Source organism: Hippocampus bargibanti, linkage group LG14 (assembly GCF_051943395.1).
Source record: "Hippocampus bargibanti isolate YZ-2025 linkage group LG14, ASM5194339v1, whole genome shotgun sequence".
Taxonomy (NCBI): Eukaryota; Metazoa; Chordata; class Actinopteri; order Syngnathiformes; family Syngnathidae; genus Hippocampus; species Hippocampus bargibanti.
The window spans coordinates 2,423,063-2,444,047 of record NC_142747.1 but is presented as its reverse complement, the minus strand read 5'-3'; the positions used below and the strand labels follow the sequence as shown (position 1 = coordinate 2,444,047).

General features: G+C 44.0%; 1 protein-coding gene across 1 annotated transcript; it reads left to right on the top strand.

The window, feature by feature from the left end:
* Positions 1 to 1,941: 1,941 nt before the first annotated feature.
* nek8 (NIMA-related kinase 8) lies at positions 1,942 to 20,011 on the top strand. The gene is made up of 15 exons (XM_089013119.1): positions 1,942 to 2,016; positions 4,024 to 4,229; positions 4,347 to 4,579; positions 5,398 to 5,529; positions 5,599 to 5,807; positions 7,048 to 7,127; positions 7,213 to 7,388; positions 7,468 to 7,615; positions 8,689 to 8,765; positions 8,851 to 8,968; positions 9,056 to 9,206; positions 9,333 to 9,496; positions 12,555 to 12,707; positions 16,511 to 16,669; positions 19,109 to 20,011. Exons 1-15 carry the CDS (start codon positions 1,970 to 1,972, stop codon positions 19,135 to 19,137), a joined length of 2,082 nt encoding a protein of 693 aa, XP_088869245.1. The 5' UTR covers positions 1,942 to 1,969; the 3' UTR covers positions 19,138 to 20,011.
* The last annotated feature ends 974 nt before the right edge of the window (positions 20,012 to 20,985 follow it).

The following is a 20,985-nucleotide window of genomic DNA, read 5'->3' as shown; positions in this document are numbered from 1 at the left end:
GTTTTAACACCTCAAATTAGGATTCCAAGCCTGCCTGGGAAATGGATTCAAATCAGGTTTTACATTTTTGGGGTTGAAGCGAGGTTGGCTTTAGGGTCTTCAATTAGAGTTCAGGGCTGTGCTCAGGCTTGTGCAAATTTTATTTATTTATGAATATGAATGGCACGGCCCGGTCATCCAGTGGTTAGCACACCGTCTTCACAGTGAATCAGAATCATCTTTATTGCCAAGTATGTAGAACACACAAGGAATTTGTTTCCGGTAGAACACGCTGCACTAGTATCGTTGTCAAAAAAACTGCTAAGTGGCACTATACAGTTCCATTTTGGCTACTGTTGAAACAAGAGGTCGTGAGTTCAAATCCCGCTGAGCCCGATTATTTGTCTTGATGAAAATAGTGCACGTGATCTTCTCATAATCCTCTATAAACATCCTGCCTGAGTTTCAGCCCAACACATTCCCCGAAACGGACTGTCGCCTCAGGCACTGAAATATGTCGCCGAGCCAGTCCGAGGAGCGGCGGGCATTTTGCAAACTTCCTCAAGGTGCTTTTTCTCCAAATGTGATATTCGTGAGAAAGACACCCCGCTCGACCATCTTCATTCCTGCTGCAGCTACGATGGAACCGGATGGATGGTTTGCGTGTCGTTATGCAATTTGAGATGGATAATCATCATTATCCAGCCTGCCATCTCCTTTTCACCTAAATTTCCCCCAGGCGGCATTCAAGCCGGCATTAGGAATTTATTGGATTTCATGAAGCGGAATTCTTTCCTGTTCTTGTTTGGCGTACAGCTTCGGCTGTTCAAAGGTCTCTGCTTGTCATATTTTACGCTTGCGAACCTTTTTAGTGGCAGACGGGTCTCGACTGCAGGCATGCCAAACACATGTTTCCCTTGGTCCAAGGTTTCACTTCTGTGTATTCAAAACAGTCAGACTGACAGATTAATGATGAACATAAGTGGTTCAGAATACAACGTACCTTGAGGGAGATCAGGAATTTGTAACGGTCGTCCCTCTTAGCATTTCCAATTAAATGACAGCCAACTACTATATAGTTGTGTTAAGTGCATACTGTCTACTTGTTATCTAATTTAAACATATTCCTTTCTTACAGACAGTGGCTTTTTTAGGTGTTCAATTACCTCCCATGTTTCGGCCTATACTTCCGCCTTCGTCAGATTGTCACGGATGTTGTTGTGGCGCGTCAGTAAGAAAATAATCAGTTTAAATTAGCCAACTACTATGTACAATAAAGTACTGGATAATTGTTTCTTCTTTTCCTTTCGGCTTTTCCCATCAAGGGGTCGCCACAGCAAATCAGTGTCCTCCATCTTTCGAGGTTTGATCTGCATGTTTGTTCGCCCTAAGCTTTTACGTCGAATGCCCTTCCTGACACAACCCTCTGTATTTATCCGGGCTTGGGACCGGCACAAGAAGACTTATGTCCCTTTGTGGCTACAGAACAAGCAACTCACTCAGTCAAAGGCTCCCAAACACAAAATGGTTATCGGCACAGCAACATTCAAAAAAGCAAAAACTATACTCACAATTCAGCTCTAATGGTAATCATTATAGATGTCAAACAATGACCACTGAATACAATAGAATACAATACAGTACATAAATTTAATTAGCGCTGTAACAACAGCTGAAACCGTAAAAAAAGTGCTTAACACAATGCAGTCATGTAGCAACATAAACAAATCAATTACAAATATCAAGACGTTCGTTGTAAGAAACATTGGCCGACAGCCAATAAAGTGTGAAAACGGGACGTTGAAATGTGACCGTTATGTGGCGAAACCGCTGCAAACGGGGTTCGTTGAACCGATTTTCAATAGTCCGGTCAAAAATCCTCAAAAAAAGGTGTTTTTCCCCTTTCGCTACATTTGTTCCTCATCGGATTCCGTAGCGAAAATTTGCGTTGCCTGGGAGACGGCGGAAGTGATTGATCTCAGCGGCTGTGATGGAGAAATACGAAAAAATCAAAGTGGTGGGAAGAGGAGCATTCGGGTAAAGCCAAACGCTTCAGCTCGACTATTCAGCGCTTTGATACGCCCATAAAGTTTTCGGGGGGATTCAGAGAAAGAAAATATGCTGATGTTTTACGTGTAAAAAGTCCCCAAGTCAGTCCGGAAGCTCGGCTAACAAGCTACTGTAGCTTGACTTCTGGACGACGACACGCGTGCAAATATATTCAAAGGGAGTGAAGGACTGAGCGCTTTCTTCGACTTTTGAAACCCCCCTCTCCCGCTTTCCTACCTTTTCACTTGTGTTACCAGTCAAGGCAAACGTTAGCAACAATTTAAGGCTGGGGTGTCAAAGTTATTCTTTGCCTCGGGCGGGCCATATTGTTATGGTTTCCTCTCGTGGGCCGTTATGCATTTGGAGAAGCCATTCAAATGTTTCATATCCTCCACATATGACACACAGAACGTATAGCAAATTAATGAATATCCAGTTTTTAAATCTGAAGTAAAAAATAATGACTGTTATTGTGGTTGACATGGGACAATTTGAAATTTTGGTTCGCACTATGGCAAGCATCATGCCACTTAACGTGCTTGATTTACTTTCACAGTCATGGTGATGATGAGACTGGAATTTTACAAGCTTGCTCTTTTGCGGGCCAAATAAAATGATGTGGCGGGGCAGATTTGGCCCACAGGCCTTCACTTTGACACTGTGATTTAATAATAATAATAATAATAATAATAATACATTTTATTTCATCCTCCTTTCAAAGCTCTCAAGGACACTTTGCAGTCACAGACAAGAATAGATACAATAATAAATCAAATACAATTATAAATAGAATACAATTAGTAAAATACAATTATAAATAGAAAGAAGAGATAGAGCTACACAGATTTTAGGCATTCAAATAAAATTTGCACCGTAAAATATCACTAATCAATTTTTAAAGTCATGTTGATCATTTAGTTCAAGCGTTGTTGCGACTTTGTTTGGCGTAGGTTGGCATATCACATGCGAGGGTGTCATAAATGTCATAAAGATGGTACAAAAAGTGCTGAAGAATGAATGACTGTGTCTTTGTGTTGTGATATATATACAGTAAAGTCTCGTTATATCGATATTCTCGGGAGTCCGAAAAAATATCGATATAACCGGGACTATCGATATATCCGACCCTGTTTGCATGTAATTTTCTCCTTGCGTTCATCGAAATAGTATCGTAATAAGCGGTACTATCGATATAAGCGGTACTATCGATACAACCGATATCGATATAACGAGACTTTACTATATATATATATATATATATATATATATATATATATATATATATATATATATATATATATATATATATATATATATATATATATTTTTTTTTTATATACAGTAAAGTCTCGTTATATCGATATTCAAGGGAGTCCGAAAAAATATAGATATAACCGGGACTATCGATATATCCGACCCTGTTTGCATGTAATTTTCTCCGTGCGTGCATAGAAATAGTATCGATATAACCGGGACTATCGATATATCCGATATCAATATAACGAGACTTTACTGTATATATTTTTACATTGTTACTTCCAGGTTGAGTGAACGCTGGCGCGTGTGGCTGCCGCTGCTCACCCGCAGAAAAAATATCCTGTGACTGTAAAGTGTCCTCGAGAGTTTTCAAAGGCTTATAAATGAAATGTATTATTATTATTATTACATAGGGAAAAACAATAAAGATTGGTATCATGTTTCAAAATGTTAAAATGTTCCATTTACGTTACAAGTTTTACATTTCACAGCATGGTAAATGAAGACTAATGTGGCTTATTTATAAAAGAATGAAGGAGAGAGGAACACAGTTCTGTCGCCCTCACCCAAAAAAAAAAAACGTTACCTTCTATTTGGGTATTTGCAACGTCAAGGAGTGTAGCAACCTGTTAAACCGAGCCACGATTGACGTATTGTTTGAAATACATATGCGGCGGCTGGCTAAAAATGTCCCCCCCAGGCTTTATTTCAAACAGATTCGGTCGCTCCCTCCACCAGGATCGTCCACCTGTGTCGGCGGCGCAGCGACGGCGCTTTGGTCATCCTGAAAGAGATCCCCGTGGAGCAGATGTCCCGCGACGAGCGGCTGGCCGCTCAGAACGAGTGTCAGGTGCTGAAGCTCCTCAACCACCCCAACATCATCGAGTACTACGAGAACTTCCTGGAAGACAAGGCGCTGATGATTGCCATGGAGTACGCGCCCGGTAAGCTGCGCCAAGGAAGCCGACGGGGGGGGCCGCTTGCGCCATTGCATGCAGGCGGGCAGGCGGAGCGTACTGGCGAAGCTCCTGATATCTCCCAATCTGAATGCGGCCATGCAGGTGGCACCCTGGCCGACTACATCCAGAAGCGCTGCAACTCGCTGTTGGATGAGGACACCATCCTTCACTTCTTTGTGCAGATCTTGCTGGCCCTCTACCACGTGCACAACAAGCTCATTCTGCACAGGGACCTCAAGACGCAGAATATTCTGCTGGACAAGCACCAGATGATCGTCAAGATCGGCGATTTTGGCATCTCCAAAATCCTCGTCAGCAAAAGCAAAGCGTACACTGTGAGTCCCGAAAGGGGGAGGGGAAAAAAAAGTACCGAATGAACAAAGTCAGCGTCATCGTGCCATTCACGAATTGAAAATATGACACAAAGCGCCATTCCCGAATTTGTTTGGGTTTTATTTTTTCTTGTTTGGGTGCAGATAAAGCGTTGGTCACAGCCTGTGGCAATGTTTTAATAATAATAATAATTATTATTATTATTATTATACATTTGATTTCCAAGAGCCTTTCAAAACTCAAGGTCACTTTACAGTCACAGGATAAGTTTGTCTGTGGGTGAGCAGCGGCAGCCACACGCACCAGCGTTCACTCAACTCGGAAGTAATAGAATAGTAAGACAAATAGATAGAAAGCTAGCTAGCAAAGATAATAGACTTAGCACAAACACTTCCACAAGGGGAAGCATTTCCCTTTTTCCATGTTAGCTCTTTGTTACAGCGTCAGCTGTTGTTAAAGCGCTGTATAAATCGTTATGTATGTATTGTATTTTGTACATCTGCCTCCATTTCAAGCTCAGATAACTCCAGACCCATATAACTTAGGGATTAACACTTTTTTTTCTGTGAAAGAAGAAAATCTTAAGGTTTGTGACGCCACGTTGAATGTTGATGTAGTCCTAAAACTCAATCTTCTGTGGGTCCTGGAATTGGAGTGACAAAGACAAAAACCCTGGCACTGGAGTGGACACATTCGTGCACATTGTCTGCCAGTGAATGAGTGAATGACGTGAATGAATGAAAACTCGTTTGTTTGTATGACATGAAGGGGGAAGTAGGGCCAACGGCACAACCGTTCTTTGATGGTGTGGTCTCTGCAGGTGGTGGGGACCCCCTGTTACATCTCCCCGGAGCTTTGCGAGGGAAAGCCGTACAACCAGAAGAGTGACATCTGGGCTCTCGGCTGCGTCCTCTACGAGCTGGCGAGCCTCAAGAGAGCCTTTGAGGCGGCGGTAAGACGGCCCCGTCCCATTTGAAAGTCCTACCCAGCCTGTTATTTCCTGATACATATTGATTTTTAGAATCTCCCCGCCCTGGTGCTGAAAATCATGAGCGGCACCTTCGCCCCCATTTCGGACCGCTACAGTCCGCAACTGCGCCAGCTGGTCCTCAACATGCTCAACTTGGATCCCTCCAAGCGGCCTCAACTCAACGAAATCATGGCCCTCCCCATCTGCATACGCCCGCTGCTCAATCTTTGCACGGACATCGGCAACGTCAAGATGCGCAGGTGATTACAAATGTCCATGGGAGGCTGCTTTTGCATTTTAATAATAATAATAATCTATTTCATTTATAAGTGCCTTTCAAAACTCTCAACTCACTTTACAGTCAGAGGACAAGTTTTTCTGGGGGTGAGCAGCGGCAGCCACATGCGCCAGCGTTCACTCAACCTGGAATATCTCAAATAGATATAAAGTTAGCTGGCTAGCTAATAGATAATCAATAGATAGTTAGCTAGATAGATAAAGATAGCTATCTATATCTATATATCTATATATCTATATATCTATATCTATATCTATCTATCTATCTATCTATCTATCTATCTATCTATCTATCTATCTATCTATCTATCTATCTATCTATCTATCTATATATAACTACAGTAAAGTCTCGTTATATCGATATCGGATATATCGATAGTCCCGGTTATATCGATACTATTTCTATGCACACACGGAGAAAATTACATGCAAACAGGGTCGGATATATCGATAGTCGCGGTTATATCGATATTTTATCGGACTCCCTTGAATATCGATATAACGAGACTTTACTGTATATATCTATTTCTATATATTAATATCTACATCTGTCTGTCTGTCCGACCCTGTCTGTCTGTCTCTCGCTCTATCCATTTATCTATCTTGGATTGGATTGGATGTACCTTTATTCCTCTCGCGGTGGAGAACTTTCATTGACATTTCACAGCAGCAAAGTTATGAAAGGAAGTGGAAAGGAAAGAAAGAAGTTGAAAAACAAAATACAGGAGCTGCTGGAAAGGCAGCCACTCTCGCAGCGCCATCTTGAAGTAAAACAAAACCAAAACGTAAGTACAGTAAAGTCTCGTTATATCGATATCGGATATATCGATAGTCCCGGTTATATCGATACTATTTCTATGCACGCACGGAGAAAATTACATGCAATGAGGGTCGGATATATCGATAGTCCCGGTTATATCGATATTTTTTCGGACTCCCTTGAATATCGATATAACGAGACTTTACTACTTACTTTACTTTACTTTACACATTTTCAGGGGCCATTTTGAAGCCGCTTACATGAACATTTGGTAGACAGCCCTGTCATGCGTCGCCTCAGAAAAAAAGTCACGCGTGAAAAGAAGTTAGCCATTTTGACAAATGTTTCTGATAACTTGTCAATCACTCATCTAATGGGGGCGGCGGCTGAAATCCCCAAACCCGCCGCCCATCCCACTCTCAACTGACATGTCTTGCGTCCAGGATCGAGAAAGCGCCGTCTGGCGTGCAGACCGGGCCACGGGGCAGAACCGGAGGAAGAGTACCAAGCGGCAGATCCAGAGGTAGCAAAGGAACCAAGTGGCCTTTTTTGGTTTGTTTTTCTTTTTCTGGGCCGTCCACGAACTTGCCGTCTGTCGCGGCCAACAGAAGGCTGCGGCGCAGGCAAGTTGCATTCCCTGCGCCTGTCGTCGGTGTACACGTGGGGCGGCGGCATCTTGGCCCCGCTGCGTCTACCCATGCTCAACACGGAGGTGCTGCAGGTGTCGCTGGGCCGCACGCAGAAGATGGGCGTCACTAAGTCGGGCCGCCTCATTGCCTGGGAGGTGCGGCGACCGGTTCGGGGCCTTTCGCCCGGAGCCGACCGGGTCAGGTTTCAAGCGTTTTCCTCACTGCGTCCCTCAGGCGCCGTCGGTGGGGGGGCCCGAACCCAGTCTGCCCGGAGCGGTGGAGCAGACGCCGCCGCCGTTCTTCTCCCGCTTCCTGGAGGGTCAGTCCGGAGTCACCATCAAGTCCGTTTCCTGCGGAGATCTCTTCACCGCCTGCATGACAGGTGAGAGATATCTCCATAGCTCTAGTTTCTCCGCTACCTGTTCCCCGTTCTCGCTACAGATCACAATGTCATCTGCAAACATCATGGTCCAAGGAGATTGTTGTCTAACATCGTCTGTCAGCCTGTCCATCACCATAGCAAATAAGAAGGGGCTCAGAGCGGACCCCTGGTGGATAATTAATCTATTATATTTTCTATATTGAATCAAAAAACTATCTATTAGCTGTCTAGCATTCTATTAGCTAGCTAGCTAGCTTTGTATTTTTGAGTTCCTCGCAGGTTGAGTGAACGCTGGCGCTTGTGGCTGCCGCTGCTCACCCGCACAAAAACTTATCTAACTTATGTATTATTATTATTATTATTATTATTATCCTGTGACTGTAAAGTGACCTTGAGAATTCTGAAAGTGTATGTATTATTGTGAAATGTATTATTATTATTATTATTATTATTATTATTATTATTTTATTATTATAAGCTTTGTATTTTTGAGTTCCTCGCAGGTTGAGTGAACGCTGGCGCTTGTGGCTGCCGCTGCTCACCCGCACAAAAACTTATCTAACTTATGTATTATTATTATTATTATTATTATTATTATTATTATTATTATTATTATTATTATCCTGTGACTGTAAAGTGACCTTGAGAATTCTGAAAGTGTATTATTGTGAAATGTATTATTATTATTATTATTATTATTATTATTATTATTATTTATTATAAAGAACACCACATTATAAGGTGCTACAGTAGAGGGTGATTTTACGCACGATTTCTACAGGGGGAAATGACACAATATTACTTCACATATGTAGCTATGTAGCTGGATAGCTGTATATCTTTCTAGTTGGCTGGCTAGCTATCTAGCTAGCTAGCTATCTAGCTAGCTATTTGCTATCCATTAGCTAGAGAGCTAGTTTTCTATCTATTATAGTTACTACCGGGTCGAGTGAACGCTGGCGCGTGTGGCTGCCCCTGCTCACCCACAGAAAAACTGACAATAAAGTGACCTATAGAGATTTGAAAGGCGCTTAGAAATGAAATGTATTATTATGATGATGATTATTTTGCAGACAGGGGCATCGTCATGACCTTTGGAAGCGGCAGCAACGGCTCCTTGGGCCACGGGAACTTCAACGACGTCACCCAGGTACCCGGCCGGCCTCCGCGCCGGTTGAGGTTTTTGTCCCAACCGCCAAGCCCTCTGCCCCCCCCCCCCCTCCCTCGCACTCTAGCCCAAAATCGTGGAGGCGCTCCTGGGCTACGAGCTGGTGCAGGTGTCGTGCGGCGCGTCCCACGTGCTAGCCGTGACCAACGAACGAGAGGTGTTCGCCTGGGGCCGGGGCGACAACGGTGAGCGTTTGAGGAGGGGGCGAGGAAACCCCCCCCCCCAACCCCCCTCCCGGGTTCCTTGATGGCGCAATCTCTTCTGCCCGCCAGGTCGCTTGGGTCTGGGCACCCAGGACACCCACCACCGCCCGCAGCTAGTGACTTTGCCCGACCAGCTGGAGGCCCGGAAGGTCCTGTGCGGCGTGGACTGCTCTGTGATCATCGGCGCCGGGAACCACATCGTGGCGTGCGGAAGTAACAGGTCGGGACTTCCGGAGGAATTATTATCTGATCTATTTTCAACGCCGTACTTGTCTTCATTGAGTATGTTTGGCCATCTCCATCTGTTATGACCACCACCAAAATGTGGCCTCCATTTTGTTTTTAGGTTCAACAAGCTGGGTCTGGATAAGGTCACATCCGGCGAGGAGCCGAGTATCTCCAATCAAGTGGAGGAGGTCCACTCGTTCGCCTCCGTCCAATCGGCGCCGCTCAACGAGGAGACGATTGTCTGCATGGACATCGGCACGGCACACTCGGTCGCTGTAACAGGTTCAAAGCTTTTTTTCCAGAAAATAGCAATAGCCTTCACGAAATCTCCATGGTGGGGTGAGGTTTAAGTTGGATGGTTCTTACAACAGACTTCTTCGACTACATAGGCTTAGTTATGCTGATGAAGTGATACCAGAGCAAATGGGGCAATCAGGCCAGTCGTAGGACCCATAATCAGGCTGGACAATAGAAGTAATCAGTGTAGCCTCGGGGAATAGTCCTCTGCTCCCTCCAACCTGAGAGCAGGGACCTATCATAGCAGAGTCTGGCACCGCCACGTCTGGACAGTAGGGATATATGTATAGGGCCAAAACTACCAGCAAATTTTAGTTTGCTGACAAAGCCTCTTGAATAAGAAGCGAAAAATCCGACACCTTCAAAGAAGTACAGATGGCGGCTGAAGAAACCTTCACATCGAAAAAAAACTCAAAATGCAAACTCCAATCAACCTGATTTTAGGTTTGAATCTAAACCAACCCCAAAAGAAATGGAAAGTGAAAATTGATCTCTTTTTTCCTCAGTCAATTAACTCATTGTCCGCCAGACGATGTGCCCATATGTGTCCACTCCAATGCCAGGGTTTTTGTCATTGTCACTCCAATTCCAGAACCCACAGAATATTGAATTTTCGGACGACATAAATATTCAATACAGCGTAAGAAACCTTAGACTCTCAGCTATACAACTTGCTATCTATTTGCTATCTATATGCTGGCTATCTATTATCTTTATAGCTATCTGGTTGGGTAGCTAACTACAGTGGAACCTCGGTTTTTGAAGACTCACAGTTCGAACAAATCGGAGTCCAAACAAAAAATTCGAGAAATTCTTGCTTCGTAGTTCGAACAAAAATCTGAGTTTGAACGCCGGTACGACGCATGAGTGCGTACGCGAGGGTGGGATGCTGAGTGGCGTACGGGCCTCTCTTCGTGACTAACTGTGTCACGTTCCGATGGCGACCGTGGCAGCTGATGAGTCGGAACGTTAATTGTTGGGGAGGATCGCTAAGCAGGTGACAGAGACGTTGGTGCTGACAGATGATTTATTAACAAAAGGCGCGGGTCCGAGATAACTGGTTGAACAAAAGCTGACAAAACAGAGCACCGCGAGTGGGTGAGCGGGGGCGATCCGTCCAACCTCACTCGCTCGGGGAAAAATAAACATGCACACGAGGGTGCAAAACAGCATACGATCTCGAGAGTATCGACTGACGCGATCGAGGCTAATAAATACCTTGGGCGAAGCAATTCTCGTACCGATAGCAGTTCAAGGCACGCGCGAGGCGTAGTATCTTCCGACGCTGGGTGACTGCCAGCGTCAGGTTTAAATGTCCAAATGTCTGTGATGAGAGAATTGACAGCAGCTGGCGGACGTCGGGAGCGCAGGCCCCGCACAGCTGTCAACTCGCTCGTGACAAACTGTTGCGTTTTGCTCTCGCGTTTAATATAGGTGTACGAAGTGTTTTGGCCCCTAATCATGACTCCAAAGAAAGTCAGTGAAAGCAGCAAAGCTGCTACAAGTGAAAAAAGAAAAGTAGTGCGTACAACTATTGCATTTAAGAAAGAAATACAGTAAAGTCTTGTTATATCGATATCGGTTATATCGGTAGTACTGCTTATTATGATACTATTACTATGAACGCAAGGAGAAAATTTACATGCCGCAGGATCGGATATATCGATAGTCCGGTTATATCAATATTTTTTCCGACTCCCGAGAATATCGATATAACGAGACTTTACTGTAATAGCAAAATATGAAGGAGGTGTGCGAGTGTCTGATCTGGCTAGGGAATACAGCATGGCGAAATCTACGATCAGTACGATACTAAAGAATAAGGAGTCTGTGAAATCCTATTCATAATTCTTTTCTTTATCCTTTTTATTTTTACACGTTCATGATAGCGTAATCTTTTGTACGGAAGACGTACAATTAGCCTGGGTTACATTTATGTTTATGTTATTGGATTGGATTGGATTGGATTTGCCTTTATTAGTCTCCCAGTGGAGAAATTTACATTTCACAGCAGCAAAGTTATGAAAGAAATGAAAGTAGAAAAGCAAAACACAGGAGCTGCTGGAAAGGCAGCCACTATCGCGGCGCCGTCTTTAAGTCAAAAGAACAAAAAAAAACTAAATAACAAATAACATGACAACACAAAGACACAGAGAGACATTCATTCTTAAGCACTTTCTGTACCCTCTTTGTTACATAAAGCAGTTCAGGTATTTGTGTCTTTGCCATTTTGCTTAACATTTTCTGAGATATACATTGCTTTTTATGTGTTGGTCAGCATTTTAATGTGCAATTTCATGCATAAAATAATGTATAAAATACTAAAAAGGTAAACATTCAGGGTGTTGGAACGGATTAAAACGATTTACATTATTTGTAATGGGAAAAATGATTTCGGTGTTCGAACAAATCGCTTTTCGAACAGGGTTCTGGAACAGATTATGGTCGAAAACCGAGGTTCCACTGTATCTAGCTAGCTCTATATTAGCTATATAGCTAGCTATCTGGCTAGCTTTTAGCTATCTATTAGCTAGCTTTTAGCTATCTATTACAGTAAAGTCTCGTTATATCGATATTCAAGGGAGTCCGAAAAAATATCGATATAACCGGGACTATCGATATATCCGACCCTGTTTGCATGTAATTTTCTCCGTGCGTGCATAGAAATAGTATCGATATAACCGGGACTATCGATATATCCGATATCGATATAACGAGACTTTACTGTATCTAGTTAGTTTTCTATCTGTTTGAGTTACTTCCTGGTTGAGAAAAAAATGATCCTGTGACTGTAAAGTGACCTTGAGAGTTTTGAGAGTCGCTTAGAAATGAAATAGATTTTTATTATTATTTCATCAGAAAAAAATATTCCTAAATTATATGGGTCTGAAGTTATCTGAGTTTGAAATGGAGGCGGCTGTACAAAATACAATACAATGCATCAATATTGGTTGATATAGCGCTTTAACAAGAGCTGAAGCTGGAAGAAAGCGCTCACATGGACAAAAAGCGAAATGCTGCCCCCTCGGTTGTCCCCTTCCAGAGAGCGGCCGTTGCATCACCTTTGGCAGCAACCAACACGGGCAGATGGGCTGCGCTTCCCGACGGGGCGGCCGCGCTCCTTACCCGGTGCCCGGCCTACGGGGCATCACCGCCGCGGCCTGCGGAGACGCCTTCACGCTGGCTATCGGCTCTGGTGAGTTCACGCCGGCGAGCAATTTCTCACCGTCGCGCATCAAAAGCCAAAGACGTAAAATGACGAGTGTGAAAGATGGCCAAGGAGCAGGGGGCTTATCTAACGTTCAATCCAGAGGAAATGACCCCTGACCCCCTGCTGATTTTTTTTTAATCTGACCATTTTTTTTACCCATACCTACGGAAGAGCATTAGGGCCAGGGTGAAATATATATATATTTTTAGAGATGGGGTATTATTCTGAGAAAAAGCTAGCTTTAAAGTCACAAATTTGCTAGATTTAAACGTTTTAAAAAAATGATGTATCTCAAACTCTAATTTTTTTTTAACATTTAAATCTAGCGAATTTGTGACTTTAAATCTACCAAATTTGGGACCTTAAATCTAGCATATTTGTGACTTTAAATATAGCAAATTTGCGAGTTGAAACTCGCAAGTTTGCAACTTTTTTTCTCTGAATACACCATCTCTAAAAACATTATATACATTATATATGTATTTCAACCTAGCCCGAATGCTCTTCCGTACATGGATATCTAGCTGGCTATCTATCTGGCTCCCTAGCTGGCTACCTAGCTCGCTACCTATTTGCTATCTATTAGCTATCTAGCTGGCTATCTAAGTGGCTATCCATTACCTATGTAGCTGGCTATCTGGCTCCCTAACTGGCTACCTAGCTAGCTCGCTATTTGCTATCAGCTATCTAGCTGGCTATCTAAGTGGCTATCTATTAGCTATCTAGCTGGCTAGCTATCTAGCTGTCTATGTATTAGCTAGCTAGCTAGCTAGCTTTCTATTTATTTGAGTTATTCCGGGTTGAGTGAACGCTGGCGCATGTGGCTGCCGCTGCTCACCCACAGATAAACTTATCCTGTGACTGTAAAGGGCCCTTGACAGTTTTGAAAGGCGCTTATAAATGAAATGTATTATTATTATAATTACATACCTGAAACGAATTATTGCACAATATTTTGTTGGTTGACTGCACTACCGCCTTTCTGTCGCTAGAGGGTGCTAAAGGGGCCACGAGACTGCTTGGGCTAGCCCAGGGGTGGGCAAACTTTTTGACTCGCGGGCCGCATTGGGTTCTAAAATTTGACAGAGGGGCCGGGCCAGGAGCATTTGGAGGGAGTTTTTGGGCCCGAAATACTAAACCTAAAGCATTAAAGGACAACCGACGCCTCCGGACAAGGCATAATTTATAAAATCACTTCAAATGACTTTGACTGAGCGTATTTTACAAAGATTTACAAACAAAGATATAGCTATAATTTACGTTCTAAGACTTGCACTGAATATTCACGAAGTCTTGTTTTCGAGTTGATGACGATCCCCATGTGACGTCACGTTTGGACCGCCCCTGACCGAAAAAGCGACACACAATGCATTTTGGGTACTTTGTTTGGTCTGAAAACTTCGTGTTGATCCGTGTTGATGGCGAAATTACAAGGAAAACACATAAATAACGCCATGGTGAATCGTTGTGTGTTGCACCAAGACAACTATTTGATATTCGCTGACACAAATTCCCAGCTGACAAATCAGCCCATTTCCAACGGAGCTTGGGCGTCATCTTCTGCATTTTCTGGGTGCTCCATTGCTGTCATTGACGGCTCGAATTGATATGGGAGGACTCCTTGAATCAATTACAAACATTTATGCTTTCCTCTTCAGAACTATTTGAATCATATTCATAACTGGATGAGTAACAAGAAAACATCTTCTCCGAATCTGAAGCCATTGTTTTGATTCTCGAGCAAGGCAAGACATCTTGGCGTGACGTCACGAAGAAGGGGGTGGGACCTTCTGAAACTAGCCATTTCCGGATTCATTTTGAAGTAATTTTTATTGGTGTTTATCATTTAACTAAAAATATCAGTCTGCCTGTTTTGGGTATTTTAGATGCTATAAAACGTTTTTCTGATGTCAGTGGGAAACACAAAAAAATGGTGCCGGTTGTCCTTTAAATGTAGTGTGTACAAACCTCATAGCACAGTAAGAACCCAATTTATTAACTGTCTTTCAAATGTGAAAAATATCCCAGATCAGTTAATAAATTTGACTCAAGGAATATGGCGTTTACATACTATTTCGCAGATACTTGGAGGAGGAAATGGAAATAGATTAAAATAACATATGCACTGTGATTCATCAAGATTGCGTCTGTTTTTAATAAGTTTTCATTGAAGGGGCAAAGTTAAAGAAATCAACATTTATTGAAAAATGGAATCACTTTCAACATTCAAAACATATTATTCCACAACGAAATATTCAAGCTCAATAATACCTACTTGTGTTAAATTCCGCCAAATCATAGATGGTTTGTCCTGACCGCGCGCTCAACAAACTCCTCACTGACGCCCTCGCCTTCACGCGCAAACAATACACGTGTACCGTCGCGGAGCACACAGACATAGGCTACCTGCAGTTGAAATTTGCATACTCGGCACGGCAGCCAATCAGAAGCCTGCTTCTTTCTTCCGGACTTTCGCAAGCGTTATAAAGTCGTGCAATTGCATATAATTTTCCAAAATAGATGCACAGAACCTCAGCCCAGATGAAAGATTCAAAAGAAGCTAACAACATATGTGACGCTACAAAACGTAATTTTACATTAAACCGTGACTGTAAAGTGTACGTGAGACTCATGAAAGGGGCTGAGTGGCTCATTGGAAGCAATGAAAACGTTGCATTGTGCACCATAATGACAATCGACTACTGCAGCAAAATCAGCACATTTACCGTAAATTAAGCAAGGAAGCATTTGTAGTAGGTACAATGTTGACAATGTTTTTTAATGTAATTAGTTGTCTCATTGTGCTTCAGGTTGTGAAAGATGGGGCAGGCAACTTTTCAGTTATCTGCCCTGTTGTCCGCTAACTTTTTGTCATGAGTTTCAGACGCTGTTTTTACTATAATTTGGGCAGGTTCGGCGGGCCGGATTAAAAAGCCTAAGGGGCCGTATGTGGCCCGCGGGCCGTAGTTTGCCCATGTCTGGGCTAGCCGCTCGTATTCAAATACAGTAAAGTCTCGTTATATCGATATTCAAGGGAGTCCGAAAAAATATCGATATAACCGGGACTATCGATATATCCGACCCTGTTTGCATGTAATTTTCTCCTTGCGTGCATAGAAATAGTATCGATATAACCGGGACTATCGATATATCCGATATCGATATAACGAGACTTTACTGTAATAAGAATAAGAATAATACAACTCTCAAGGACACTTTACAGTCACAGGATAATTTTTTCTGCAGGTGAGCAGCGACAGCCACACGCGCCAGCTTTCACTCAACTCGGAAGCCTGGCGAATCTTTGGGGCAGAAATCTGCGTGTGTTTGTGTGGAGAGTGGTCAGTGGGTCACTTGACTGAGAAAGGCTGGCAATACGGGAAATTTGATTTTTTTTGTGGGGAGGCTGCTGAAAAAAAACGCATGTGTATGTGCAGTACGGACAGTGAAATGTCACATTGTGCCAGTGATTGACCCCCACCCTCCCCCCGTGTGAAAGGCAGCTGCGGCCGACCTGCCTGCCTGTCTTCCTGCCTGCAGCTTCTGCTCATCAAGGCACACTTTTGTTGGCAGATGGAGCCATTGTGTTTCCCCTCCAGGAGACACCCAGCGACATCTGTGGGGGTGGGGGGGGCTCACCTCGAGGCTACTCTCAGGGGACCCGGAAAGGACACTCCCGGGATTTTTAAATGCAATTATTATTGTTATTGTTCTTGGTATGGGGAACGAAATTGTGCGGGTGTGTGTTTTGCCCAGCCCTCTGATTCTCTCTTGTTCCCTGTGGGCAGATGGCGAGGTGTACACGTGGGGAAAGGGCGCCCGCGGGCGCCTGGGGAGGAAAGAGGAGGACTCGGGGATACCGAAGCCAGTGCAGCTGGACGAGAGCCAACCCTTCGCCGTCACCTCGGTGGCTTGTTGTCATGGCAACAGCCTGCTGGCAGTCAAACGTAATATTTTACCCATTGGCCTTTTCGTTCATGGGGCGGGGGGGGATGACAACAATGTACTAATCCCTCCATGAGCGCCGTTTGTAAGCGTCCTCCAGGAATGGGCGGCCGATTTTGACATTGTCGCAGCCTAAAATGGCCAAGCGGTGGCAGCTTTGGTGGTGATGACATCATCCCAATCCCTCATTTGAAAATCCAAGTGGCAAATCTGCTTTCACCTCGCAATGTGGAATGTAGGGGCCATATCCGTTTTGCTAGCTTTATATTAGCTATATAGCTAGCTAGCTGGCTAGCTTTTAGCTATCTATGAGCTAGCTAGCTTTCTGTGTGTTAGTTACTTCCTGGTTGAGCAAACGCTGGTGTGGAAAAAAATGATCCTGTGACTGTACAGTGACCTTGAATGCTTTGAAAGTCGCTTAGAAATGAAATGGATTATTATTATTATCAATATAGACAAGTTTCAAGTCGCTATCTGTCTTGGCGACCAGCGGGTGGCGCTGTCGCCCCCGTCTGCACCTGCACAGGTGTTGGTCGTTCCGATCAGTGGCAGTTAAAAGGACTCCCGGCACAACCATTCGTTATCAGGTCATTGTATGTGTTTGCTTCACCCTGTCAGTTTTTGTTCCTGCTGACTTAATTTAATATAATTTATCCATTACACCCTGCTGCTCCCTCCTGCCTGCTTTTTTTGGGATCCACCACCATCACTACCATGCAAACTATTCCCAAAGAGAGAATCCTGAATTGGAATGCTCAAGTCACATTTTGACATTCTTGCCAGTCAACATTGAGGACTGGCCATCAAAACACCAAATCAAGTAGAAATCGGCCAGGATTTTTTTGGGGGGAATTGAAGCAGCAACATTTGTTGGGCCGCTTGTTAGATTGCCACATTTGTACTTGGTTGGCCGACAACCCCAAATTGAATAACTGCAAATCCATCGGCAGTGCGCTTTAAAAATAGATGGCGATGCAGAGAAGATTACAGTGCATCCCAATTTAATAAGCAATGGAGATGTCGGTAATCCTCGCTGCCGCCGCCGTGCAGCGCATCGAGGGAATCCTGACAGTTTGATGCAAAAAAAAAAGTACAGTGATACCTTGGCTTACGAACTTAATTGGTTCCCAGACAGAGTGTGTAAGGCGAAAAGTGTGTATCCCAAACATTAATTTCCCATAGGAAACCATTAAAATGAGAAACATCCGTTCCCAGGTCCCCATAAAACATTTTCTACTTTCTAATTTTCTAAGCCTTAAAACTACACAAAATATACCTTATTTCATGTATTATAATAAATGTTTTTGTGTTTGGGAGCCTTTTACTGAGCGAGTTGCTTGTTCTGTAGCCACAAAAGGACATATGTCTTTTTGTGCCGGTCCCAAGCCCGGATAAATACAGAGGGTTGTGTCAGGAAGGGCATCCGACGTAAAAGCTTGACCAAAACAAACATGCGGATCAAACCTCTAAAGATGGAGGACACTGATTTGCTGTGGCGAGCCCGTCAAGGGAAAAGCCGAAAGGAAAAGAAGAAGAAACTGTACTGTATAATAAAGTCGTTTTATTGACCTTTGTGATGGTCGTTGATGGCTTGATGGAATGGAGTGGCCGGTGTCATCAGCATTAAACACTTGATGAGGAACATAGCCTTCTTCTTCCACCATCTTGAGGAATGATTCCTTGTAAGCTTTGGCAGCTTTATCGTCAGAACTGGCTGCCTCACCATGACGAATGACACTATGAATCCCTGTACGACACTTAAAGTTCTCGAACCATCCGTGGCGAGCCTTGAAATCATCAATGGATGACGAGCGTCCAGGTTGCCTCTTGACGATATCAGAGTGAAGTTGCCGTGCTTTCTCTGCGATAATTTTACCTAGTTCCTCATCAGTTGTGTTCTGTTTAGCTGGGTTGATGGCTTGTGCGGGTTATTTGTGGAGCCTGATTGATGGGATATTTTAACCTTGCAGTCTACACTCTGCCTTTGAACTATCAATAAAGTTGAAACTAGTCCAAATTTCACTGTGATTTCTATCCATTTTCTCATCCTCTCTCTGTTGTCTGCCTCTCTATTATTTGCAGCTCTGTGTTTCTGTAACCCCCGCCCCCCCTCACTGCTGCGTTCTTGACCAATCACGTGCGGCTTTATCCAAAGACTGGGGGCGGGGAATAGAGGACAAAAAAGTTGGCTGCCATTTCCTTGTTTGGAGAACGGGCTCGTTCGCGAACGACACATCAGTCATTGTGGCGCTCTGTGTGTTTCCCAAAAAATAGTTTGTCTGCCAAGATTAAATTCTCGTGAAATTAACGTTCCCAAGGCGTTCGTAAACCGAGGTATCACTGTACTATTTGGCCTCCATTTTGCCACATTGATCACTCGTTTGTTCCAGGTTCTTTTCACCTCTATAATTTGTCTCTTTTCCCACCTTTTTCGTTGATAGCTTTGCTCGACGAAGTGGGCCCGAGATGACGGCGGCGTCCGCCAGCCGGCCTCTCGTGATCGACGCCTTTCCCAAAAAGTGCAAACACCTGGAGGGGGGTGAGAGCAGAAGGCCGGATGCCGCTTTTGGACCAAGACTTTGGACGAGATCTGGCCGTGTGCCTAAAAGCACTCGGCTTTTGTGCGCTGGGACCAGAGAATGGAAATCCCCCAAAGTGGCGTTCCGTCCCACAAAGCCTGCAATTGTCCCAAACGTGTCACAAGACAACAGAGTCTCATTGCGGGCTTCTGCAGCCTTGATGGAAAGAAAAAGCCTCACCGACGTCATGGCGTGTTAAAGATAGCCACGTGTAATTAGAAGCGAACACACCCGACCAAATGGGGAAGCCAGCAGAAAAGCGCCATTAGCATTTAGACCACTGAAAAAAGCCCATTTGAGATCCTCCCCCGGTGAGGCAACCAACGGCTTCCAAATGGACGCGACTTGGGCCTTCGGTCTGTGAGCGGAAGGCGCCCGGCCGCCGTCCGGCCATTGTGCCACATCACGTGCATGACGAGCCATCGAGAGATGTGCGGTTGTTTGAGAGTTAGCGGCTAATGCTAGTTCAAACCATCAATTTTGGCTATTTTCTTCTGTGATGCAGAGGTTTGCGCATCCCACTAACCCCGTCAGCTAAGTTGTCTGAGGCCTTACATGCTAAACTACCTATTAGCTAGCTAGCTAGCTTTCTATCTATTTGAGTTACTTCCGGGCTGTCTATCTAGCTGGCTCGCTATCTAGCTTGCTGGCTATCTAGTTAGCTATCTATGAGCTATTGGCTAGCTAGCTAGCTTTCTATCTGAGTTACTTCCGGTTTGAGTGAACGTTGGTGCGTGTGGCTGCCGCTGCTCATCCACAGAAAAACTTATCCTGTGACTGTAAAGTGACTTTGAGAGTTTTGAAAGGTACTTATACATGAAATGTATTATTATTATTATTATTATTATTATTATTATTATTAAAAGCCCCGGTAGAGTGGAAAGTGGTTCCAAGCTGCTCCCCCACCACATCAGCCTTCTGGTGAATGAAGATGTTTCCAATGCACACAGTGGAGTCTTTTAGCACGTCGTCAGCCCACTGAGCCGTGGTGACGCATGCTAATCCGCCGACACACTGCTCGCATTGTGCTTGGCTTCCGATAGGTGGAAGTACTTGAGCCGGATGGACTCTGGCTCGAGACTCGAAACTCAGTTTCAAACTTGAAACGGGACTTGGTCAAGAAAATGATCTGACAACCACTGAAGGAAAGCCTTAAACTCTTAATAAATCATTTGAAGTAGGATTCAAAGGACGTCTCAACTCCTCTACGAGCTCATCAGTACACCAATTTTGGTCTTTGGCAAAGAGGATCAATGCTCGTGAACATCTGTCTACAAAAAAAAATAAAAAAAAAAAAATAAGACAACATCTGGTATAATAATATAATAATAATAATAATAATAATAATAATAATAGTGTTTGTCCTCTTTGGAAAGAGATGACCATCTTCACTGGAGTGGGGGGTGGTGAAGATCCCAGCCCATCAGAATTCAGTGGCAAGACAGAGTCAAGACGACTGGGGATGGGTCGGGATGCAGTGGATGACCACAGTGTTCTACGTGTCTCACTGTGCCCTACTTGCGCTCCACAACGCTTTGCTGGGCCCACCTTCATGCCTGTTGAACCAGTCTAGTGGTTTCCTCCACGCAATCTGCTGGGTCCAGGCTTTACATGCGTCGGTAGACAAGCCCTACAATAACCTACTGTCCAGGGAGACTCGTGGTGGCTGGGACGCCTAACCCCATCACAGATCAAACAGACCTGCCCACTGCCTAAATAATAATAATAATAATAATAAT

Bases quoted from the DNA above. Each gene is read 5' to 3' on its own strand.
- nek8 (XM_089013119.1), top strand. From the start codon at position 1,970: ATGGAGAAATACGAAAAAATCAAAGTGGTGGGAAGAGGAGCATTCGG. The intron at 4,230-4,346 runs GTAAGCTGCGCC...GCGGCCATGCAG, and splicing joins TGCCATGGAGTACGCGCCCG to GTGGCACCCTGGCCGACTAC. The intron at 7,616-8,688 runs GTGAGAGATATC...ATTATTTTGCAG, and splicing joins CTTCACCGCCTGCATGACAG to ACAGGGGCATCGTCATGACC.